Below are 25,512 nucleotides of genomic sequence, written 5' to 3'. Positions count from 1 at the left end.
ACAAGGGCCTAGAGCAGTGGTTCTCAACCTTTCTAATGCTGTGACCCCGCAATACAGTTCCTCATGCTGTGGTGAACCCAAACCATGCAACTCGCAGTAAAAACACAGTAAAATTTCGGCTCCGATGGCTTTAGGCGACCCCCGGTTTTGCTCGTTCGACCCCCACTGGGGTCCCGACCCACAGGTTGAGAACCACTGGCCTAGAGTAAGGATTCATGTAGATGAATGTATACTACCACTGCACTGCAACCCGGGCATAGCATACCGCTGACTGGATAGGGGGAAGCGAGCCTCACCGATCCCCTCTCCATAAGGCGACGTGCAACTACAGCAAGATGAGGGGTGTGCGTGTTCACTGTACACTGCACATCTATGGCGGCCTTATTCTTGCTGCCATTTGTACAACTAGCATAAGACCTCCATATGTGTTTGTGTCATGGGGCCCAAATCTGTTTAACCATATAGGTCTTAAACGCTTTGTGGTCCCTGTTGTGCGCAGCCAATATTTGGAAGAGGGGAAGGCGTGGGTGTAAGAACCTAGCAGCAACTGAACACAATGAAGCCTAAGAAAGTGGCAGAGTAGGTAAATGCTAGCAAGTATAACCAAAATTTACAAAAATATATCAGCTATTATGCATGCGGGGCTTTGCTGAAAATTACTTTGGCGCTTATCTGTGTGCTATGAAAAATATTCAAAAGGGTTTTACTGCATAGACCACATTGTGACTGGGTTTGGGTAAGTTATAAATCAAAAAGAAAATTGTCCATTAGGACACATAAACCCATTAGTCACTAAAAAATAACTGTTATTGGTATTCATTAAAAGATGGAACTAGCGTCATCCAATATTGTATATTAAAATTGCCAGAGTGCAGGGGGCGGCAGGTCTCACTATATCAGAGTGGTGAGTAATTACAAGTTGAAGCACATAGGTCAATGGTTAGATCTCGGATGCTGATGGTACGTGCAAACGCTGCGTTAGGAATACCGCAGATCGTATTCTATCTTGTATTGTGGGGGACCTTGTATTGCGCACTGGACCTTCTGACTCACTATTGAGGCGGTACCACATGATGAGTATCAACCAACTAAAACAAGGGGTGTACCCCTAATGACTGGCTACCAAATGGGCGCACAGTGGATTGGTTAGGAGAATCGAGCCTACCGCACTACCATTGGATAGCGCGATCAGGCCCCCAGTGATGATGTCACTATCAAAATCTATATAGCTTACCGACGGGTCCAATGTGCCACATTATTGGCCCCGATCCCCCTGAGGACGCCACGGCATGTGGCGAAACATGTCGGGGGGGCTATTTTGTTAGATTTTAATACAGAGGCAGCTGACGGACAGCCTACTTAGGGAGCAATATTATACAGCTAGCTAGCGGTATTAGTAATAAACTTGAGTCCTTGGTTAGTCTATGCTCAAAAAAACACATTGCATTGTGTGAGCTCAGCACTACTCTCACTGGGGAGTTTGACCTGTGCATCATAGGGATAATACGATGCCGAAATGGCTATTTAATTGAACCCAATAAATCTGCACGGGTCCCCCCACAATACAAGATAGAATACGATCTGCGGTATTCCTAACGCAGCGTTTGCATGCGTACCATCAGCATCCGAGATCTAACCATTGACCTATGTGCTTCAACTTGTAATTACTCACCACTCTGATATAGTGAGACCTGCCGCCCCCTGCACTCTGGCAATTTTAATATACAATATTGGATGACGCTAGTCCCATCTTTTAATGAATACCAATAAAAGTTATTTTTTAGTGACTAATGGGTTTATGTGTCCTAATGGACAATTTTCTTTTTGATTTATCTGTGGGCTAAAAACAATTTTAAATACTGTAAAATAGATGTAAAAAATATCATCTGTGCATACATTGATAAATGTGCTAGTGGAGTAGACTTGTTTCGACACCCAAAATGTACACAACACACACTTTTAAATTGGACCCCTTAATTGCAACTACAGACCCCCCCTCCCCTCCACACACACACACACCTCCATGCCAAGTGGGTGATGACTGGGCCTGGGGACTTCCTGGCTCATTCTTCAGGACCCGGCATAGAGCTCATCCATTCAGAGGGATTTTCACTAGGGGCGCACAATGCATTTAGTTGTGGATTCCCCCCACATTCTGTGTAGTTTTGGTTCCGGTGGAGATTTTATTTATTTAAAATTTGGTCCAGTTTAGACTTTTTTTTTTTTTTTTTTTTTTTTTTTCCCTTTTCCTCTTCAAACTAGACCCTGGATAGTCTCCTTATGCATTACAATGTTGAGTATTCGCCACAAGTCCTCGGATGCCCTTGCTATTACTGCTCTTTGCTCTTTGTGCGATCAAATGTCTTTACCAAAATTTAGTTCACCAGCCTTTTACCAGTGTACCAGCCTTTTACCAGTGTACCAGCCTTTTAACGCATAGATTTATACATAACACGTGTCTACAGTTTCTGCTGCTGGATCAATATGCAGTGGGTAGGAATGATCTTTTCCAAAGGATACAATATAATTCTCATAAGAATTTTTCTTTATTGCCTGCCATATATTTGTCGGATGCTTGGTCTGGTGTGATCTTGTGATTTTTTTTTTTTTTTTTTTGGTTCATGTCATTCATAGATGGCAGCGATCAGAGAGAGTTCGGAGCGTAGGACTAGGTGGGAACAGATCGGCAGCACTTGCACCTCCTGTGCTTTGTAATGTAAGAGGAGATCAGTCTTCTCTCCGGTTATGAAGCACAGGAGCAATGGCCGCTGTTGAACATACATTGAGATTGCGGCTCCTCCAACATAAAACCCAAAACCAGCATCGGTAAGCAGTGGCTATAGGTTCCCAAAGCGTCGGCGACACAAATAAAGAAAACCCTCATATACAGTAGTGGGGAATAGGGGGAAACCAAGGTAAAAAGCTGCCAATCACTGCACATAAATGAGTTATAATGTAGAGTTGCCTGTAAATATGTTCAGCAGCATAAGGATGTGGAAGCATTGATTTTCTTTTTTTACTTTGCTTAAGACTCATTACTTTTTAATTTTTTTTTTTATACCCAACAAAGTTGTTCCCTTTTTTTCCCCCCCAGGGGAAATGCAATTTTTAATGGAAACCAAGGGGGTGTGTATATCTTTGGTGACGGAAGAGGCCTTATAGAAGAAAATGACATATATGGTAAGTCGTGGTCTCCATGAGCATCTTGTATTTAATCTGTATTATCAATTTTTAAAAAAAATAATTTTTTAAAATTTAAATTTTCTTTCTTCCCCCCTGTCTACAGGAAATGCTTTAGCGGGTATTCAGATTCGCACAAACAGCTGCCCTATTGTCAGACACAACAAAATCCATGACGGTCAGCATGGCGGCATTTATGTGGTGAGCTTTAAACTCTGCTTTGTTTTTTTTTTTACTGTGCTTTATTTTCTTCCAATAGCCTCCCGAGGAACCACCTCGCATGTGTGTGCACAGTGTCTGTCGTGCCATTTCAGATACAAATCGCGATCTTGTGTCTAACCAGACACCGTGCCTAGGGCTTGGTAGGCACTGCACACATGCCAGGTGGTTCAAACAAACTTGCTGCAAAGTAAAGAAAATCTAACGTCAAAATCCATCAGGTTAAACCAGTGACACTTACTAATAGATCCAGGGATCGTGACTGTGGTAATCACATTTGTTATCCATGGCGTCTTTCCTTTTGAAATCAAATTTTGCAATTATGCCAATGAGCTTGAAGGACTCTGTGGGACATTGGCAGACACCCCTCCATGCTGTATCTTCACAACTGTTTCACTGAAAAAGCACAGCCCACTCCGTGTGAGATTACAGCAGGCAAAGGGGGGGGAGTGCTGAAAGAGCAGAGAACAGTGTAACAGCCTGTGAAGCCCAGTGGGGCTCTGTTGACACCCACAGACCCCTTATGTCTAATTAGCATAATTTTAACCCCTGAAGGACATAGCCCTTTTTTTTTTTAGTTTTTGTTTCCATTTCATTTCCCAATTCATAAATTCCATAACTTTTTTTTTTTTTTTTTTTTTTTAGATATTTCCGTATACAGAGCTGTATAAGGTCTTGTTTTCTGTGTAACTTGCCAGTGATGGTATTTAATATCCCATGCTGTGTACTGGGAAGCTGGAGAAAAAAATGCCAAATGCGGCGAAATTGACAAAAAACAGACTTGGCCCATTTTCTTCTGGGTCCTGTTTTTACGGCTTTCACTTTGCTCTCCAAATGGCACCTCCCCTTTATTCTTTTGGTTGGTGCAATCCATTTGCCCTTATTCACTAGCTTTTGCTCTATTAACTTTTTGGAACATCATGGTGCAGCAAGGGATTTAAAGATTATTTTAGAAGGAAGGAGGCCATGGATAACAAATATGACAAGCATTCCTAGTACACGGCATGGGATATTAAATACCATCACTGGCAAGTAAAATTGTTACGCACAAAACAAACCTTATACAGCTCTGTACACGGAAATGTATCAAAAAAAAAAAAAAAAAGTTTGGGAATTTTGAAAGTAGGAAATGAAAAAATGGAATCAAAGGGGTCCTTAAGGTTGTTACACTGTCACTCTTCCCTGCTCTTTCAGCACTCCCTCTACTCTGCGACCCCCTCCTTTTGCCTGCTGTAATCTCACACTGAGTGGGTTGTGCTCTTGCAGTGTAACGGCCTGTGAAGATGCAGCATGGAGGGGTCTCTGGTATAATTGTAAAGGAGCCTGAAGGGCTCTATGTGGGACATTACCAAAGGTGATTTTAGAAGGAAAAAGGCCTGGATCTATGAGTAATTGTCCTTGGTTTATCATGATGGATATTCATGGTAGATTTCCTTTGCAGGTTGTATAGTTACAGGTCTGGCTGCTATTGTTAGGCCCCTTCCACACTTGCGTTGCAGATCACGTCAGAGTTTGATCAGGGTGCGATCAGAGTGCAATCAGTTTTCAGTCAGTTTGTTCAGTGTCTCAGTTTTTCACGCGCGTTTTCAATGCAATTTCAATGCGTTTTTCACGCGCAGAAAGTGCGCGGACTCAGGACTGAGCTCTATCTTTTCTATGGCAATTGATGCGTGAAAAACGCATTGCACTTGCACTGCACTTGCAGGTGTCTAAGAGTGCAATGCGTTTTTGAAGCGTCTCCATAGACTTGTATGGTGCGGTTTTTCATGCGCGTGACTTGCAAAAGTAGAGCATGTCAAGATTTAAACACGCGTTAAAAAAAAGTCTGTGAAAAAAAAATGCAAGTCTGTAAAGACCCATTGGTTACAATGGGTCAGAGTGCAATGCAAGTTCTGCGCGTCAAAAGCACGCGCAGAAAATGCGCGTGAAAAACGCAAGTGTGGAAGGGGCCTTACTCGGTGCTGGACGACTTCAGTTCAGCACCATGAATCCAGCTCAAATGCTGCACTGGCACAACGACCATCAATGAACATTGTTACTGAGCAGTGTAAACTCCCTGCTTTCTGGTCCTTTATACCAGATGAATTATTTTAACATCGGAGAGTCGATTACCACGATTGCCCTATAATAAACATGACTGATATATTCTGTAGATACTTTATCTTCCGTCTCCCTGATGCTTATAAGATTTTTTTGCTTTCAGCATGAAAAAGGGCAAGGTGTAATTGAAGAGAATGAAGTTTATAGCAACACCTTGGCCGGAGTTTGGGTGACGACAGGAAGCACTCCAGTGTTACGGAGGAACAGGATACACAGCGGGAAACAGGTACAGACTGAAACTACAGGATTCTGATGATACACTGCAAAGTATATGTGTACATTCCTCAGTACATGAGCTGATGTTTATGCTTGTATTGTGTAGGTTGGTGTATACTTCTACGACAACGGCCATGGAGTACTAGAAGACAACGATATCTACAACCACATGTATTCCGGGGTTCAGATACGGTAAGTGGACGTTTTCTTCCAAGAATATATCGTCTTTTTTAACAAGTCTGTGGTGTAATTAACCACCCCTTAACAAAGTCCTCTCCGGACGAAACACGTGTCGGGGAGGTGCTGGGCAGCCTCTCATCCCTTGTGCTGTATTACCATATGCCATCAGGTAACACTAGTGCGTCTGTATGCATCGCCATTTATATGTAATATTACCTGTCACTATGTATCAATCTTCTGGCCTTGCACCATGCACTTTATGAATGTTAATTATTACTCATTTCTATATTTGCATTTGCTGCCCAGCACCTACATATTTCATGCCTTGTAACCACCCTGTTTACATGTTCTATTTTTAAACTGTATCCAATAAACTGACTATTTTAGTATTATATGCTCCCCCTCTTTCTTTGGTATTGCTGTGGTGTAATTAAGTCTATGTCCTGTAATCCATTGATGTCTAGAACCGGAAGCAACCCTAAAATTCGACGCAACAAGATCTGGGGAGGTCAGAACGGCGGAATACTAGTGTACAATTCTGGTGAGTTGTTGTGGTCTTACTATGTTACTTGCGTGTTTTTGCTATACTATTGTATTGACCACGATGGCTCTTGCTCAGGGCTTGGCTTCATTGAGGACAATGAGATATTTGATAACGCAATGGCCGGCGTCTGGATCAAAACGGATAGCAACCCAACGTTAAGAAGAAACAAAATCCATGACGGCCGAGACGGCGGCATTTGTATATTCAATGGCGGTAGAGGTAAAGTGTTTGTTATCCATATAAGAATTCCCATGTAGTGTATGGAAATATCCGGGAAGCTTTTTTTTCTGAAGTGCCATCTAGTGGTGGACTTGTATTATGCCTCACAAAGTGGGATGATGCTGTATACTACCTATAATTTGCACATTGTGATAACTTGTGTAATTGTTTCCCTGGCAGGGTTGCTGGAAGAGAATGATATCTTCAGGAACGCTCAGGCCGGCGTGCTTATCAGTACCAACAGCCACCCTGTCCTGCGGAAAAACAGGATATTTGATGGATTTGCTGCAGGTTGGTTCACAGTCAAATCTGCAGAAGGGCAAAAATTTGGGCAAAAATACCAGACCCAATTGTGAGTCTGTTTTTAGCTTTGCTGTCATGTAAAGGTGGATTCAGTACAGTTGTATTGGGTTCCTTAAACCGTACCTGTAAGTTAAGCTAACCCACACTAACTACACATCTTTGCAGACTATTACACAGCAGTACAACTATCCCTATATTGTTCCTCCTCATGCCTAAAAGTCCTACTGTCCATGCTGTGACTACCTGTATACTGAGGGAAGGGGGGCATGTGATGTGACTACCTATCTACTGTGGAGAGGGAGCAATGTGGTGTGGCTACCTATCTACTGGGGGGAGGGGTCGTGTGCATTTTGAAGGGCTCTCACAGAATTGCATTTTAAAATATGTGGTGATCATGGCTCTCTGATAAAGGTTCCTGACCCCCTGCCATAGAGCAACACTAACTGCTGGTGTACAGACTAATAATCCACTAATGTACAGAGGATCTGGCACAATAAATACCAAATGCTAATATCTCATTTATTTGAAGGTATTGAAATCACAAACCATGCGACTGCGACCCTAGAAGGCAATCAGATCTTCAACAACCGATTCGGGGGACTATTTCTGGCGTCTGGTGTTAACGTTACCATGAAAGGTACGTGCAGCTCCTGGCTTATTGCATTGGTACAAGACACAAGATGATGCATTACGTATACATCTCCAAATGTTTCAAAAGATTTTGTCGTGCTCTTTCGGGGGAAGAGATTTTCATCTGCGCAAACCACATCCTTGCAGAACACAAGATATTGAGGCACCAATTACAACCATTTTTGGTTTATCGGTTTTCCCAGTTAACACTTTTCCAGTTCCTAGGAATCTGATAACATTTTTACTTCCTATTTGATGCCCAAGAAGTTGTCAATGTATTCTGAACTGATATCTCAGAGCCTTGTAGATAATAGGATGCGCTGCTGATAAGACTCGCATAGATCTCCCCATTTATATGTTTGATATGTGACCCCTGGCAGGGACAGAGCACTGGGAGCTGAGTGGATTATTCACCTTTTACATAAGATGGGAATACCCTGAATTTTATACCCAAAACTGGTTTGGGTCCCATCAGAGAAAAGCAGGCGATTGTTCTTTCCAATGGATGAATTTTGTGAGGGTTCCCCCTGCTTTTCTCTGATGATTTAGGCTTAGGATATTGGCCGTCCCTCCAGATTGTTCAGATCTGCTGACTGTGAGCAGCTTAGTCTATAGGCGAATGTTGCCGTGAAGTATTCCCGTCCTATTTTTGTATTTCTTGCAGATAATAAAATAATGAACAATCAAGATGCCATAGAAAAAGCAGTCAATAGAGGCCAGTGTCTATATAAGATATCAAGTTACACCAGCTACCCCATGCATGACTTTTACAGGTAACATTTCATCATTTCGATCTTATGGGATCACAGCTAACAAGTTTACGTTGCAGATTTTCCCCTGATTCTCGGCTAATAATCTGCCTGTTAAAGGACTGGATTTTACTACTGGTTATTATACATTTTATTGTTTCACCTTTAATTCAATGCAAGACATTCCCGTGTGGAAATGTATTTTATGGGTTCATCAACTTAAAAAAACGTAAGCACTTGTATGGTATATTTCATGTGAGCAGAATTTGGATACATTGGAAGATTTTTTTTTTTTGTAGGAGGGACTGACCTAAGGGACACAAGAATATAAAGGGTACCTTTCCAGGCATATTCCTTACCCAGAATCCCCAGCAGAGAGTGCATGACCTTCCTGACTTGCATTCATGGCCTCATATCTAGCCAAACCAGTTCCCTACACTGTACTGATGAGATGTAATAACACTGAAGTAGCATCCTATCCATTTTGGATTTCTGTTATCCCACGTCACATTGATGAATAGGTAACTCTGCCTTATTTGAGGTGGCATTGAGGCATAGTTTTTCTGCCCTTCACCCCTCCCCTCCAGAGTCATGGCATTTTCTGTCCTGACGATACTTGTCAGAAATCTCTTTGGGTTTCTGTGGATTTACTTGTAGGAATCTTACTGGATATATTGTTGAGTCTGTACAGTCTATGTAGTGACTAGGAGGAGCATGCAGCATGTAATAGAAGTAGAAACCAGTAGTGAAACTGTATAGTTTTGTGCATTGTGAGCATTAAAGGTTAACAGCTACCCTGCTGTATAGATAGTGTATGTGGAAGGGGCTGGAAAGGAGAAAATTGTTCAGGATCACAAACTGAGATGGAGGGACTGATGAGAAACAGGGGAAGCTTCCTTGCAGAAGACTTCTGCACATACTCCTCTCTCCTCCTAGCTCCACACCGAGCATTTCATTACTTTTAATTCCTCCCCACCAGAGTGAGCAGCATCCACTCCCCTCCAGCAGTCCCATAGGAAAGGACAGCAACGAGACACAGCTACTGTAGGGATAGGCGAAACTGAGGAGGATTGCGCACTGCACATTATATTGATTACCTATGTGCAGCAAAGAGTCATTATCATCCTGTCACCAGGCATATTGAAAAAGTAAATTGGTTGTGCAGCATAATAGAACATAATTGTATTGGGCCGCAATACCCCACACAGCCTATGGTCCTGGATGGCGCTGTACAGGAAAGCAGCCTTGTTCTCTCAGTGCTGCATTTGGTTGACCACTGACCTAAACGTGACCAACCTTGTCTGAAATAAAATGAGTTAGGGTTTATTTCCACCTAGATTTATAGATGTCATTTTAACTGGATAATGTCTCCCGTGTACCTGCTATTCTATATGATTCTTGTGAGGGGGAAAAACAGTCTATCCATTCCCGATACATGAAGTGTAAAGCAAACGCCATAATAAGTGCTGATTCGCACTGCTCTGATCCTTGCTGCATGTATCATAAAGGTCACTGAGCGGTCCGTAATTCAGGAACTTATTACGACAGTGTGAATGAGCCCCTAAGAATCGGGCTTTGGTCCTGAAGTTCTCTTGGGACACTTTTCTGTGTTGTACTTGTATGAAATTCAGATTTTTCTGCTCATTTTCACATAATTTTGGATAATTTTTTTTCTATGGGTAAACAGGAAAGATTTCGCATAAGAGGGGCATTTTATCATCTACCTGAGGGGGTGGGGTAGTAGTTTAATAGGATAAAATATGGTCACAGAGCCCCTTTTATCTAAGAATCCAGTTTGGTTATGCTTCAAGTCTCCACTAGGGGTCACTGCAGGGTAATAGAATTGTAGCTTCCTTAAAGGGCCTGCCGGAAATTGAGGATGGCTTTAAAGGAACACTGCAGTCAAAGCTAATTCTCTGAATTATACTTTGGGCCTGAAGGGGAGGAGCAGGACACGTTTTCAATGCTCCTCCCTTCACAGGGTATAAATCACTGAATCAGCTGTGGCTGGAGCGTTCCTTTAACTACAAACTACATCAAAGCTTTTCTGTGTAACCGTCTCCGCTGTGTACATGATCTGAAAACATCTGTGACCTCCCCTCCTCTTCCCGTTGCTAGAATCTGGGTTTCTTGTCTTTCACACTAATATTGAAAGATACAAAAATATAACGTGTCTTTTCTTAACCCTTAGATGTCACACCTGCAACACCACAGACCGCAACGCCATCTGCGTGAACTGCATTAAGAAATGTCACCAAGGCCATGATGTAGAGTTTATTAGACATGATAGGTAAGTGCACATTGCCGCTAGGTGGTAATCGTATAGGATGAATAGGAGTGACGCTTCTAATAAAACATTTTTGTTTCTTCCTTCTCCGTTTCGCAGGTTCTTCTGTGACTGCGGTGCCGGAACGCTGTCTAATCCTTGCACATTAGCCGGAGAGCCCACACACGACACAGATACATTATATGACTCTGCTCCGCCTATAGAATCTAATACTTTGCAACACAACTGAACTTTAAAAGAAAGGGGAAAGTTCCTGCCATTCTAACAAAAACTCTTTAAAACATTGTATTTTTTTTCTTCTTTCTTTTGGAACAATTTAAAAAAGAAAAAGCTAAAAGGAAAAAAAAAAAATTGCCCATTTCTGGAAATAAAAACCTGTTGAAGCGAAGAATGACGAGGATGGTGATCAACCTGCCAAAAAAAACGAAATAACCTTTTTGGAAGTGAAGTAGAGCTGGTGGACGAGGCAATATGTTGACTCAGGATCTTTTAAGGAAGAACTGGGCATTTTTTTTTTAAGCATTACTCAAAAAAAAAAAAAAAAACTTTTCAGAAAGGACGGAAGTGACGAGAAAGAAGCTACTGTTTTGTATAGAGGTTGCTAGCGCCCCCTAGCAGCCGCCCCTCCCTCCCCTCCCCTCTGATGTGCAGTAGTCCTATCCTGTAGACAGGCAGCAGTCGTTGCTGCTGCAGTACACACGGACATGGGTACCAATTGCTTTTTGTAACATGGTAAAAAGAAAAAAAACGAAAAAAAAAATGTGAGCTAGCACTTCTTCTGCGTTTCTTTTGACCTTTTTGTTTTTTTTTTTAAACACGTATTCAGATTGAGATATTTTAAATGCTTTAATCTCATGTAGTTTTTTTTTTAATTTCAAGCAAAAATTTATCGTACTTGAAAAAAAGTGTCCTGTTTTTGTTAGCGCACCCCCCCCCCCTAATAGCATCGCTGTATAAACTGTACTCATGTCCCAGTAATCTATGTTCTTTCTATGAAAGAGGAAAAAAAAAAACACTAATCTTTAATCCAGCAATTTTTCTGGTATCCTTTTGGGAAAAAAAAAAAAGTTAGAATGTTGTCTCCTTTTCCTCCTCGTTACCTTCCCTGCAACCGTTTTCATGTCCACATCTCCTCCTCCTAGACACAAGGACAGTCATGTGAGGAGTCTCTGAAGCTCCACGTTGAAGCTTCTCCTACCCCCGGGAAGTGGCGGGTGTTGACTTTGGTTGAAAGTTGTTTTTTTTTTCCCTGTAGTCTCTTCCGAGCGCCTCCTGTAATGTTACTGTTCATTTTTTGTTTGAACAGCCTGGAACTTGTACAATGCTGGAAATTTGTGAGATTTCCCGCTTTATGAAGCTGAGACGAGCATATATAAAAGTTTCATAGCTTTTGTTTTTATTATGGTTTATTTTTAATTTTTTTTTTTTTTTTTGGTTTCTCTCTATCCCTTCCTCCCCCCCCCCCCCCACCCCATTTATATGTATTGGTGACAGTGGGTAATCAAAAAAAAAAAAAAAAACAGCCTGAAAGTGTATGCATGTACCATAACATCTAGACTTAATATATTGTGGAGTATTCAATAACCATTATGTAGAGGGTAGGTATGAATTAAAAACAAAAAAAAATGGGGTTTAATTTCCTAGGAAAGACAAAAATGGAAATATGGTCATTTTTAAAAAATAAAGTTTATTAGATCATAATGTGTGAAAACCAGCCTTGTGAATAAACACCAAAAACCACAGTTGTATTTTTTTTTTTAAGTTCTTTTTACATCATTGCCAGGAGCTTCTTCAATGCTTGATGGTCCATTGCTCCGCTGTCCAGTAACCCATAGAGCGCCCTGTGTAGTAAGAAACAGGAAATTACACGGGTGGTGACATTAAAATCAGGAGCTTTATCTTATCTACTCCGGAATTTAACGCTAAAACACGGTGGAAACTAAAGTTTGTATTCTATGTAAAACTTTGTGAGGCGGATTTATCACCACAGTTTGGATCATTGTATTGAATGTCTCAACTGAAACAAAGTGGTGATAAATTCAAGATGTCTTGCAGTTATTCAAAGATAAAGTCTAAGGTTCTGTTCAGACAGTATGCTACTTGTGTTTTGTAGACTGAAATGACATTAGGAGTGACCCTCTGATTTGAGACCAGTCCCTCCCCCTCCCCCCCCAGACATTTTATACAGATGTCAATTGTTTCTTAAATATTGCTAGGAAGCGTATACCAAACAAAGTGCATAGGGATGGCATGTGTTTGAATGAGTTGTAAGTGTTCAACAAATAATTGCTTTTTGAAAAGTTACAATTTATAGATCTGCGTGCTGTCATGCTATAGGAAGCTTCATTCACACAAACCCCCCCCCCCCCCCCCCCCACACACACACATTGTGGGTAGTTTGAGGCTGGGAGTGGGCTGCTTATAAAACAAACAAGTACTTCTGGAAAGTCTTAAGCAACCCCCTTTAACACTAGTACCACAATTCTGGTGGTTTTGCACCAAAAAAAAAAAAAGTGCTTAATTAGCCTTTCGTGTGGTTAAGACTTGTCTAACTAAAGGAGCGTGTCCTTGCATGAAAGGGGTATTTCCTCACTGTACCCAAAATTTTGGTGCAGTTTAGATCAACTAACAGTAGGAACAAACAGTCTTGTGCTGCACCAGAATGGGGTTTCTGCTACAACAAGACTTGAGGAACCTGAAATACATTGTTAAATTCCCCCCCTATTGTGTAAATTCCTTTTCTAAGGGATTCGCTTTAATGCTTCGGTATTGCACTGTCTGCAGATAGCCTAAGGCAGTGGTGGCAAACCTATGGCACAGGTGCCAGAGGCGGCACTCTGTGGGCACCCAGGCCATCACCTCAGTATGAACTTCACCAGACAGGGCTCAAAGAATCTTCCTACAATGATAGATGAATTTGGCCTCCTCATTTCAACTGCTTTGGTGTCCTTAGGAGGCTGAAGGATTAAAAGTTGTCAAAGAACAAGGAGAAATAAATTACTGCTTAAATTGCTGCGCTGGCACTTTGCAATAAATAAGTGGCTTTTGGTTAAAGTTCAGGCACTGAGGCTCTAAAAGGTTCGCCATCACTGGCCTAAGGTCTCTGCTCTCAATTGATGCATTTGTATGCTGTAGTGCCCCCTTCTGGATATTCCTCATAGGGACAACAAGTCTACTAGAGCCTGAGGGGCTCCAGTCTGTATTAACAACTATGGAACCTGGAGCCCCTCGGGCTCATTTGCATACTGTTCCTCATCCTGGTGGTAGATGCCTTATTTTTGACAATTCTTACTCCTTCCTGTGTGGGCATTGCATGGTGCTAGAATTTATGTACATCTTCTGCAGCAAATAGAGCAGAGGCCTGACCACCATTGTATTAAAAGGAGCACAGGAAACGTAGGAACTGCTTTTTTTTTGGGCCTTTGTTCCTTTAGACCTAGGTGTGTAATTAGGACATGTTCACACTGTGCTGTACAATAAGAATTTGCAAAAGTTAAAACTCTAAAGATCTCAATGTGGGAGACTGATCAAAGCCGGATCATTCCTGGCAAAGTGTCCGGTGTTACAACCTACCCACTTGGGCCATGTCCACGGCAAATAGGTGCAAGGGAAGGGCCGTTCCCGTCCTACGCAACAAGTATAACCTGTCCCTATTTAAGTGAAGGTTACAGCTCTATTCTACACCAAGCAGTATCTGGCATAGAATATATATTAACCTTTCTCATAGTCTAGGATTGTGAGTATATACTCCAAATATGTAAACAGAGCTTCCAACACTAGTGTGAATTTAATCTTACTGAATAAACCTAAGGATGGGCCCCACATTACCATTAAGTTTAACCATTTGTTTTCAATATAAGCTGGTTCCTTACGCAAGGCGATATCACTTTCTCAGGGCACATTTACTTGTGTTTTGGTGGCTTTTTCTTACTGAAGCTATTTTGGCTTATGGACATGTACAGATTTAATTTCTTTTTCTGGCTTCAGTGATGCCTTCCGGAATCATTATTTTCTATGGACTTTTCCACACTTCAAGTACAACTGTAAAGTATAAAAACTTTTGCTTGGCTGTGCTAAGCAGCTTTCTAATTTCCTATTTGCAGCTGTTTAGAGGTTTTTACCTTGCCGCCCCCCCCAGCTAATTTCTATTTGCCATGGGAAACCATATAGCACAGCTAGAGATGACAAGAGGCTTGTTGAGAGACTGTAGTAATATCACATGCTTCAGGTCGGCCAGTTACCAACAAACTAACCGGCATCATTTGAAAATACTTTGTGTAATGCAAAGGACCTTCAGTGATGTCACATGCATGTGACTCATCACATTTCAGGCCAGCCAATTACACACATGACGCCCTGTTCTGGCTTCAGTGCCCTGAGCTGATGTCACAACCTGGAAGTGCCCATCCATATCAGGAATAGCTGAATCTAATGTCAAAATATACCAAATATATCTTGGGCTAGCAAGAAGCCAGCAGCATGATACAGGTATGTCAGCACAACTGCACAGGACCTTTAATATTTTTTTTTTTTTTTTTTTTTATCAGTAACTTTAGTTAGTGTTCCTTTAAGAACATTTTTTTTTTTAAATTGTTTTATGTTCACCAATAACATGGGATCAGTGGAAAAGGAAAAAAAAAAAAGTTAAAACAATGGTCCAGTAAGGCATCCGTGTAAAATCGCTGAAGGAAGAGAAAACCAATGTGTCCATAAGGCAAAATGGCTTCTGTCAAAAACACACCCTAATGGTGATCGACCAAAGACACCATTAGTGCACTGTAACACATTTGCATTTTGATTTGGTTTTGTAATGGAATTAAAACGCTCTGCGGTGACCCACAGCCGATTGCATTTGCTTTTTCAAATGCACCACAATAGGTCAGAAGAGGAGATATGCAATTTCCAATTACGGTATATTGCTGTCAACATTGACTTTACAAAATGCATGCATTAACGCCAAGTGTGAACGCATCCTAGCAGCGGAGTGCAGGTATATGCACTATAGCAGAAGCTGAACCCCCTACAAGTAGTATGAATACTACAGCAATAATACTACACTACACATAAAAAGTAATAGGGGAAAGAGCAACTATACATGTATGGAAGTTACACAGCCCGATGTTCTTCTCCCCCATCACTTAGCTACCTTGCATTACTAGAGGTGTGGTTTTACTTATTACATCCTGGAAAACATATTTTTCCCAGGATCCTCTAGTGGAGCGTCAATGGCTATAAGTCTCCACACGACGGCTTTAAGTGGCAGTCTCTGTAAAGAGAAGTCTTGCCTCTAATCACAGGGTTCGGGAAGTCAGTTGTAATGGACCTGTCCTGATAACTTTGCCCTAAAACAGGAGGTTCTCGTAGGCGATGCATAATATAACTATAGTATAATCAGACGACCCACCTGAATATCTTCACAGACACAATGTTCCTTTCAAACTCTTGCGCTTTCTTGTGTCCGGTCTGGATAATGTCATCGGGAATGTTGGCCAGTCTCGCTGCATTGAAACCGTAGCTTTTTGGGCAGGCGCCCTTAATAAACTTGTATAGAAAAGTGATGGTCTCCTGGCTTGGATCTTCACATTCATTTTCCACCATACAAGCCTGAGAAGTACAGACATATAATATAAGATCTAGCGACTACAGCAACACCCCAAACATTGGGGGCGATCACTTACCATATGCCCCAGGCGCACAGCCGCAGTGTGAGAGTAATCCTCCACTAAGGAGTGGTAATGTGTGGAGAACAGCGTGCGGCACTTGATCCTCTCTGAGAGCTCTTTCACCACAGCACTGGCTATCGCCGTCCCATCAAACGTGGCCGTGCCTCTGCCTAGGGGAGAGACCGCAGTGCAAGATATTTTACATTCACAAATTTTAAGGGGTTTGTACCAAGTTTGCATGTTATCCCCCCCATCCTAAGGCGATGAGCGACCTACTGCTCGGACCTCCACCATTCCGGAGAATGGGGGGATCCTGTGGACAGCGGATTAGATGCAATCATTGTACAACCCCTTTGGACCAATATCTGTTGCAAAACAGATACTCTGTCCCAATATGAACAGAACCTTGCTGTACCGTGTTCTGCCCATAAACCTACCCAGCTCATCCAGCAGAACAAGGGAATGTTCAGTCGCATGTTGTAGGATGCTCGAGGTTTCGCTTAATTCCACAAAAAATGTGCTTTCACCTAATAAAAAAAAATAAAAATGTAAAATATAAAATAAAGGATCAAAGGCTGTGAAGTGCATGTATCTAGTTTGTATTGCTACCATTTTGGGGACTGTACAGCCTTTTGATCACTTAAATATTTTTATATGTTGTGAAATGGCTAAAAAGTGGAGTCTTCAACATTTGAGCGCTATTTTCCGGTTCAACACTGGAAATAACCGTTATTTTTATAGAATCTGACATTTTGGGATGCAGGATACCAAAAATGTTTATTTTTCTGCTTATTTTTATCAGTTCTAGGGAAAGGGGGGAAGGCTATTTAAATTTTTAATTCAATTTTTTTGACCCCTAGGGCAGTTTACCCCTAGGTTGTCTTTATTGATCCTACCAGATACTGCCATACTAAAGTATTCTAAAGTATGGCAGTATATGGGGATACTACACATCTGTGCACATTAAAACAGATCTTAGCTAAAATGGCGGTGTACATGTCTGTAAGGAATTGCAACTCACGGACCCTTCACAGACTCTGTACTAGCAACTGGACTCATTCAAAAGAATGAACCGAAAGCAAAGGCTCCATCCTCTGTAGTGACCAGGCCGATGTATATGGCATGTGAGGTAGTGCCAATCTCCAACACATATAGGACCATATATACAGGACATCTAGGATGGGAATAACCCAGTGCCAGAACTTTCATAGAAATTTTGCATGTATGCAGCTCTCGAAACCTGTAGTCACACATAGTATGAGAAGTTGTGTTACCTGCCATGATTCTATCGGATGCTCCTAGTCTTGTAAAGACTCGGTCCATAGGCGTCAGCTTGCATACTTCTGCAGGCACGTAACATCCCAGCTGTGCCATGACTACCATAAGACCAGCCTGAAATAATAGATCTAGGTTTACTTGATGGTTCTTGGTACTGGTCAGCCACATTCATTGATCTGCGAATGGACCATTTTACAAATATATGTAACATTAATGGCCTGTAAAGAGAAATCAGCTCTCGGTTGGAGCTCTGCAACATCATCCAAGCAGCTTAGCCAAAGTACAGACTTACCTGTCTCAGCAGAGTTGATTTGCCTCCCATGTTCGGGCCTGTGACAAGTACACAGTGGGCATCGCCATCATCCGCGTCCTCGTCCTTGCAACCGATAACAATATCGTTTGGGATGAAGTCATCTCCGAAAAAGGTTTTTGTGATGCAAGGGTGACGGGATCCACGGAGCTCCAAAAACGGTGCAGTGTCATCGGGCAATGAGATGTCCGGCCTACAAACTGGTCCATCCCCACCCCGGCTGTACTGCGCCAGGCACATTAGGACATCTATGACATAAAGGGTTATGTTCAGCTGATGCTTTCACCTCCAACTACTAGAGCAGGAGAACATGGAAGTGCAGAAACCAACCTCTACTGCTTACTAAGGACATACAGTAGGATGCATCATTGGTGTAAAATCAGATCCGTATTGATGTACTCACCCAGAACCGCAAAGCACTCCACCGCTGTTTGCCACTCTTTGTAATTTTTATCAAAGTTATAGAAGAGCCGCCTCATACAGTCTTTTAGGGCGGCATCTCTGCGCTCTTCTGCATTCGCCAAGTCACCGAACATATTTTCTATGGCCTTTGTCCAGTATCTCTTGTAGCCCTTCTTTGTGGACTTGAGTTCATACTCTTCTGGTAAATTGCGTTCGGTGACGCTCTCAGGGATCTCCATTTGGAAGCGATTCTTTGCAGTCCCCCAATAGACAATACTCTTGCACCCCAGTCTCTTGCGTTGCTTTTCCAAGTAATCGGTCAGATTCTGCTCCGCCGTCTTAAGGTCTCTTAGGGCTTCATCGTAATCCGGATCAAAACCAGCTTTAGGAGTGATCACTCCGGTCTTTCTGGCCTTCTCGTGGTCAAATGAAGTATCCCATCGCTTTAGCTCAGCAGACAGATCTGGAAAGCGTCCTTTGGGATTTTTATCTTTAAGACTGAGGATTTGTTTTAGAATATTAGACTTAAAATCTTCCAAAGCATCATCCATGATTGTGATAACTTCACGCATCACCTTAAAGCCTTCCAGAGTGGAAAGGAAGTCTGCGATCTTCTTCTTGCTGTAGGTGGTCTCCTCATACATGACGGCTCTGCTGTCTGGGTGATTTTGGCTTTTGAGCGGAGAGCCGATGCTATGAATCTTACTCAGAAGTCTTTCGAGATCTGGAAGTTTTTTTAACAGTTCCCCAACCTCTGACACTTTCCCTGGAATAGCCATGAGATCTTCTACTGCATTCAGCCGATCATTAATGGAGAAGGGGTTGCAGAGCGGAGCACAGAGCCACTGCTTTAACAGACGCTTGCCAAAAGGAGTGAAGCAGGTGTCCAGTCTCTCCAGCAGTGTCCCTTCTGTGGAGCCATTCGTCCCGTTCTGAAGTATCTCCAGGTTCGTCAACGTGACACCGTCCAGAACCATGCGCTGGCTAGTTTTAGCAAAGAAACTGGTTGACGTTTGAGCCCTTTCGATGTCGACATCGACTGGAACGTACTCTTCAAAATTTGCCATGGAGAGCAGCTCCTGATCGATGAGACATTTCTTAAGATAAAAAATACAAGCCCCCAATGCTGAAAGAGCAAGGTCATGCCCCTCACCCGGGGTCAGTCCTAAAGAGTCACTGTCTGAAGTCATGGCTTTCAGAACTGGGGGCAAGGTGCCACCGTCCTGGTCTTCCTTAGAGTCTTTCACAAAATAACCTTCTTCTGCCAAGATCTTTAGTGTTCTTGTTGCATCCCAGAACTGAGAGGAAGAATTTAACCCTTCCTGAATGGAGGTGGAGAGGCAGCTTTTGAGGACTTTCTTAGTATCTACAGATGGATTACTCTTCTCAAACAAGATCTGTACTGGGGGATAGTGGGCAACCAAGGTTCTGAATCTCGAACAATGGCGGTCATCGTGAAATTGCCCAACGTAGAATTTTCCTACCGACGTGTCAACAAAGCAGACGCCGTACGTTCTCTGCTGACCAGATGAGTCGTTCACCTTCTCCTTCAATGTCAGCAGGTACTTACTATGACTCTCAGAAGGACTCCCGTCTAACACGCTGTACGTCTGAGTTCCTTTAGTAATGATCCTGCAGATTTCCCTTCTCACCACTTTGTCAAACTTTGTAGGATGGGACATGGACTTGCAACGCGCTTCCATCATCTCTGGGGTTTCCGTCTGCTCTACTCTGGCTACTTTATATCCCTTCTGAACTAGGACATCTGAGAAGCGACCAAAGGCGATCTCGGGGAACCCAGAGTGCGCCCATGTTCCTTTCATGAACATCAGCCCCAACTCATTCACTCCTATAACTGCATCCATGTGGTAAAGTTCATAAAACTTCCCCACCTTATAGAATATAACCGTGTCAAAGTGCTGAGACTTTAGCTGCCACCACTTTCTCATGCCGGGGGTGCATTTATTCAGGAAATCATCTGGGACATACAGGGTGCCGGGGTCATAATCCTCCTCATTCTGCTTCCTTCGTCTGACATCTTTTCTCCTCCCATCTTGAAGCCACTCAAACTTCTCATGATCCCACACAGACACGGCACCGGCACCTCCAGTGCTCGCCTGTGATTCAAAGGCTTCGGGGGCAGAAAACGAGGACAGCTTGAGCTTGGCTTCTGCGGACACAGCAACTGCTCTTTTTGGGGTTTCTGGAAGTTCATTCTTCAGATTCTTTGCGGGAGGCTTTGAGGCGCTGCCTCCTCTCTTGCGCTTAGTAGGAACCTTTACAGGGCTGTCCTCTTCAGTCTCTGGGGCAGACACGTCATCCTCATCTACCCCACTGCTGCCCGCTTCATCACTGCTCACAGAGTCCTTAGTATCGGGCTTGAACTCATCGTCCGATCCCTCCTCGTCACTGTCCGACTCCATAATTCTCCTTCTCTTTGCCTTTCCATTACGTCTAGCCTGACGCATAGGTCTACCGTTTTTACGGTCAGGAACTGGATCATCGCTTACAGATTCATCTTCCACCTGATTAAAACAAAAAGGCAACTCTCAATGAGACTTTCTGCCTCAGGGTTTATGTACACACTTTACACTATAATCCTATTAAAAAGGGGTTTTCAGTTTCAAAAAATAAAATGTTATGGTTTGTGAAAAATGTTTCCAATATATTTTCTGTATCAATTCTGGTTTACTTCCTGTGGATAAAAACTGGTCCGTGGTCATGTGATGTCACACAGGTGCACGGCTCAGATTACTCACACAACGAGCCATGCAACTGTGTGACATCACATGACCATGGACAGATTGGGTGAACAATAAAGCTTCCTGTTGAATGACAGCAAGTGGAGATCTAGAAAATCACGAGGAATAGTGGCAGAAAGTATATTGGTTATCCTTGGTCACGGGATGTCACACTGATGCACAGCTGATTATATCCCAGGTCACGTGAGGTTACAGGTGCATGGCTCGTTATATCCCTGGTCACACTATGTCATACAGGTGCATGGCTTTATATAGCCCTGGTCACATGAACAGGGATATATAATGAGCTGTGCACCTGTGTGACATCACGTGACCAGGGATAGATTTTCATCCACTGGAGTAAAGAATGAAGCTTAATATAGAACGACAGCAAGCAGAGATCTAGAAAACAGATACAGAAACCATTGGCCAATTTCTATGCAGACTATTCAGCATCATCTGTAGAAGATTTATTAAAATCTTATCCATTTAACTTTTCTTTGTAATGCACATAAAAAAAGTTACTTGCTATAAATCTACCTGAAAAACCTGGTAGGAATCTGCTACATGTGAACAGAACTACAAGCTCAGCACATTACCCTAAGTGCACTGAGCCGCCATTCCTGCAGAGCTTTTACCTCCATCTCTTCTTCTGAATCTGAAGGCTCGGTGCACACCGCCAGCGACAGTCTCTTCTCCCTCTCCGTTGTCATTGCCTCATCTGCCATTTTCATGGCTCTAATTATCTCGGTTCTGGTGCTGAAAAACATCCCTCCCTTTTGGGCTTCCGTAGCTTTTGAACCTAAAAACCAAGAAGCAGAAAAGATTCTGAAACCTGTGCAATAAATGGCCACTATCCAACACTTCCCAAAAAGCAAATGTGTATAGTATTAGTGTATCTCATAGCCCACCACCTATTGGCAAGAACACTTGGGTAAGATAAGCACACTGTCCTCCCAGCAGGCAGACATGGTACTGGCTATAGCTGCCTATGTGCTGAGGCTTCAGGAGACCAAAATTAAAATACAGAAGAGAAATAGAAAATGTAAAATCCAAGATGGAGTCTGGTGAGTAGCAGAAGGTGCAGGAAAGTAAATGCATTATATTATACTGTCACAGGGAGTTCGGTTTACGCTGAAGGACTTCCTTGTAAACATACCTGAATAATTCTTTGTATATTTGGCTCCTACCCATCCTCTGGTTGGAGTGTCATCAAAGAACTGCACATGTATATGGAGGGATTTACCCTTCCCTCGGAGATGTGTGTCTTCTCTGGGATGGTTGTACACTAAGGAGGGCCACCAGGGGTGACCCGGAATCTTGGCCCATACCAAATCTCCAGGGGTAAATTCACAGGCAACGCTGAAATAAAAAGAAAATAAGGGAGGGTTGTTTATGATATTTCTTGCATATACAGTTATATGTTAGAATGACTATTGCTATTATGTGACATACAAGAAGAGGCGGCAGCAGAGCTAGATACAGAGATCTGTACTGTCCACTAGAAGATCGGGGGTGCGGCACATGCAGATCATGTATGTATTTGTATGTACTAAATCTGCTCTTTTGCCTGGGACTTGGAAGAGATGACACGACAATGACACACGCAGACCATCAAAACAAAAAGTAGTTCCACTCCCTTTAAGAAAAAAAGGAGGGAGAAAATACAAATTTACCAAAAAGAGAGTGTCAGCCCCCAAGAAGTTTGTACGTGGGATTGTATGCATATGACTCTGAGGGGCTCCAGGCTCCATAGGTGTTAATGGAGCCCCTCAGTCTCATTTGCATATGGTCTTTCATCTTGGTGGTAGATGTCCTTTAATGTTTTACCCTACGCCATGCACCCCAGGGATTTTCCAGTGAAGTTGGTTGATCCCTTTAAGTGAACCAATGGACCACCCATAAATAAAGAGAAGCGATTTGTAGTGGATAGATGAGAGGCTTTTCCAGAAAGCACAGACACCAAACTAATACAATGTAACTTGAAGGACATCTACCACAAGGATAAAGGATTGTAAATCAAGCCCACTGACATACTGGTGTGTGCCCCCTCTGGCAGGATCTGCTCTGCTTTTAGCTTCTTATTCATTGGTTTTTACAAAAAAAAAAAAAAAAAAAAAAAAAAAAGCTTTAAAATTCTGCAGATAAGGCTGAGGGGCTCCAAACTTCACAGCTGTGAGTGGAGTCTGGAGCCCCTCAAGCTCATTTGCATAATTGTTAACGTTTTTTTTTCTTAAAATCAAGGGCATAAGAAGCTAAATGATGAGTCTATCCAAGCAGAGGGGGAACACACCAGTATGTCAGTGTGCTTGGTTTACAATCCTTCATCCTGGTGGTAGATTTCCTTTAAAAAAAAAAAAATAAATAATTACAGCTTAATAAAATAAGTTACAGTAAGTTAGTAGGTCAGAGGCCTTTGTACAGACTATATTAAAGAGTGAAAATACAGATATCCTGCTGTACGTCTGTATAATGGGGGGCACCAGGGGAAAAGAGGCGCCGCATCTTCACCAGATGTACAGGACGCAGAGCACCTACAGCCGGGTGTTTAGGAAGGTAGCACCGCATATATTATTACCTGACTTCCAAGAAGCCTTGTCTGGTGCGACCTCCCTAAACATGGCGCCAAAGGATGTTTTACTTGTTCTATTGCATCTTCCTTCCAGCTGCAGACCCCAAGCACGGGCAGAAGTGCAAGCATCACACACCCTCATCCATCCCAAGGATGCATCAGCAGATTCCAGGTAATCTAAGTACGGTACATACAACAGTTCCATCTGTAGTCACCAAAATGATGTCCTGGCACCTTAAAAGTATTATTGTTACCCCTTATACAGAGGATAGGGGAAAACACTGATTGGTGGAGGTCCCACTGCTGTAACCCCCAATGATTAGGAGAACAGGACCCCCAAGAAATCTAGAGGACAGGGGTCCGATTCTCACTAATGTATAGCACGGCAGCAGGAGCATTTATCCTACTGCTCTATTCAGTATACGAGAGCTGGAGATAACTCAGCGCTGTGCTCTACAAACTAACTGCCCTTACTATTGAAAGGAGCAGCAGGACATATGCTACACCTTCCGCTCCATTCATGAGTAAGAACGGGACCCCAGTTCTTGTGATGGGTGCGGGGGTCCCAGCAGTATCAATATTACTTGCAAACACCCCTTTAAGAGGTTCACATATCAATCTGGATGTTGTCACCTACACACAGTTGTAAGAGATGCAAAAATACAACAACATCAATACAGAAAAACTTCTCTCTAAAGTGAATGCCAGGGTGATCTGCTCCTGGGAAAGCTGGGTGCCCGTTACACTATGAGAAGTGTCTATACAGGGCTGTATACTGCACTGCAATGTCAGCGTTTACTCACACCTGAAGGTTTGCAGTTTTTGTTTTTTTTAACCACCATAAAAAGGAACCGTTCTGCAAGTTTTTAGTTGTGAAACCGCATTAGAAATTAGCGGTAGGTGTGAACACGGCCCTGCGCGATGCGGTATAGAGTAATTCAGTTAAGAAAACTCATGTTCTGGACTACAACTCCCAGCATGCACAGCAGCGGTACCTGGGGGTCTTCCCTCCCGCTGACTCTTTGGGAGAGGAGCCCGCCTTGTGCCCGGGTGCGGGGGGCACATCTCCCTCTGTGGGGGACGAGGCGGCGCCGCTGCTGCCGCTCTTCTTGCAGGAGCTGCTGGCGGGGGGAGACTTGGCGAAGAAGTTGAACAGAGTGCTCTGCCGGGACATGGCGGCTCCGGCTCAGCATCAGCAGCAGCACGGGAACTGCTGGCGGGAAAATCCTTCTCCCAGAGAGACACGTCACAGGGCGGAAGTACGCGGCGCCACAGCCAGCCAATGAGAGGAGAGGATGGCGGAGGGGGCGGGGACGCTGAGTCGAGCACGTGTGGAGCCTTTCTCGTCGTCATGGTGACGGGAGGGACCGTGTTACTGAGGCGGGCGATCACGTGATTCACCTCTTGCGGCCCTGCTAGTTTTCTATTTTACATTATTTTGCACGCTGCGTTTTTGGTCCGTTTTAAAGCATTTGTTTTAAGAGTGATGCCACACTTGGCGTTTTGAGTCCGTTTTTAAGCAGCCCTTTAAAAAACGTATCCGTTTATGACCATTTTTAATCAAGATAATTGGTAAAGCCTGTCAAAAACGGTTGCGTTTTTTTACGGACTTCTTAAAAACGGACCAAAAACGCGTTCAAAGCGCCATGTGTGACATCACACATCATCATATGAATGCGCCCTCACTGTTATGTGATAACATGTTGCACATCCCGATCCTGGCTCTTGTCACATCAAATCTGTAAAAAAAAAGTGAATCCCTAATTTGCATAGACAAACCACAGCGTGTTCTAGTTTGTGACCGAGGGGAAATTTCACCTCTCTAAACTTTCTATAAGGGGAGCAATGATTTAAATGTGGTTATAGACGTTGTGTATGACAACACAGGTGCACAGGCCTCAGGGCTAAAGAAACCGCGC

At 43.0% G+C, this 25,512-nt stretch overlaps 2 protein-coding genes across 3 annotated transcripts in view; one reads left to right on the top strand and one right to left on the bottom strand.

The window, feature by feature from the left end:
- FBXO11 (F-box protein 11) overlaps positions 1-12,369 on the top strand; it is a 52,145-nt gene extending 39,776 nt beyond the window's left edge. For both annotated transcript variants that reach the window (XM_072140316.1, XM_072140317.1), the window contains 11 exons: positions 3,095-3,180; positions 3,287-3,381; positions 5,603-5,725; positions 5,822-5,907; positions 6,360-6,436; positions 6,515-6,658; positions 6,839-6,949; positions 7,491-7,598; positions 8,256-8,364; positions 10,532-10,630; positions 10,727-12,369. In XM_072140316.1, coding sequence (XP_071996417.1) covers positions 3,095-3,180; positions 3,287-3,381; positions 5,603-5,725; positions 5,822-5,907; positions 6,360-6,436; positions 6,515-6,658; positions 6,839-6,949; positions 7,491-7,598; positions 8,256-8,364; positions 10,532-10,630; positions 10,727-10,856 — 1,168 coding nt within the window. In that variant the 3' untranslated portion in view covers positions 10,857-12,369. The remainder of the gene's footprint in view (positions 1-3,094; positions 3,181-3,286; positions 3,382-5,602; positions 5,726-5,821; positions 5,908-6,359; positions 6,437-6,514; positions 6,659-6,838; positions 6,950-7,490; positions 7,599-8,255; positions 8,365-10,531; positions 10,631-10,726) is intronic.
- Positions 12,295-24,868, bottom strand: MSH6 (mutS homolog 6). Its single transcript, XM_072140314.1, has 10 exons — positions 24,589-24,868; positions 22,181-22,383; positions 21,660-21,823; positions 18,282-20,805; positions 17,861-18,126; positions 17,565-17,682; positions 16,728-16,817; positions 16,306-16,460; positions 16,032-16,231; positions 12,295-12,468 (listed from the first exon to the last, which is right to left on the bottom strand). The coding sequence occupies exons 1-10, from the start codon at positions 24,765-24,767 to the stop codon at positions 12,396-12,398; spliced, it is 3,972 nt and encodes a 1,323-aa protein (XP_071996415.1). The 5' UTR covers positions 24,768-24,868; the 3' UTR covers positions 12,295-12,395.
- Positions 24,869-25,512: the final 644 nt, after the last annotated feature.

Source organism: Engystomops pustulosus, chromosome 3 (assembly GCF_040894005.1).
Source record: "Engystomops pustulosus chromosome 3, aEngPut4.maternal, whole genome shotgun sequence".
Classification (NCBI taxonomy): Eukaryota; Metazoa; Chordata; class Amphibia; order Anura; family Leptodactylidae; genus Engystomops; species Engystomops pustulosus.
Note: the sequence above shows the minus strand (reverse complement) of the source record. Positions and strands in the feature narration are given on the sequence as shown.

Bases quoted from the DNA above. Each gene is read 5' to 3' on its own strand.
- MSH6 (XM_072140314.1), bottom strand. From the start codon at position 24,767: ATGTCCCGGCAGAGCACTCTGTTCAACTTCTTCGCCAAGTCTCCCCCC. The intron at 18,127-18,281 runs GTGAGTACATCA...TTTATGTCATAG, and splicing joins GGAGTGCTTTGCGGTTCTGG to ATGTCCTAATGTGCCTGGCG. The intron at 12,469-16,031 runs GTGGGTCGTCTG...CTTACTACACAG, and splicing joins GTGTCTGTGAAGATATTCAG to GGCGCTCTATGGGTTACTGG.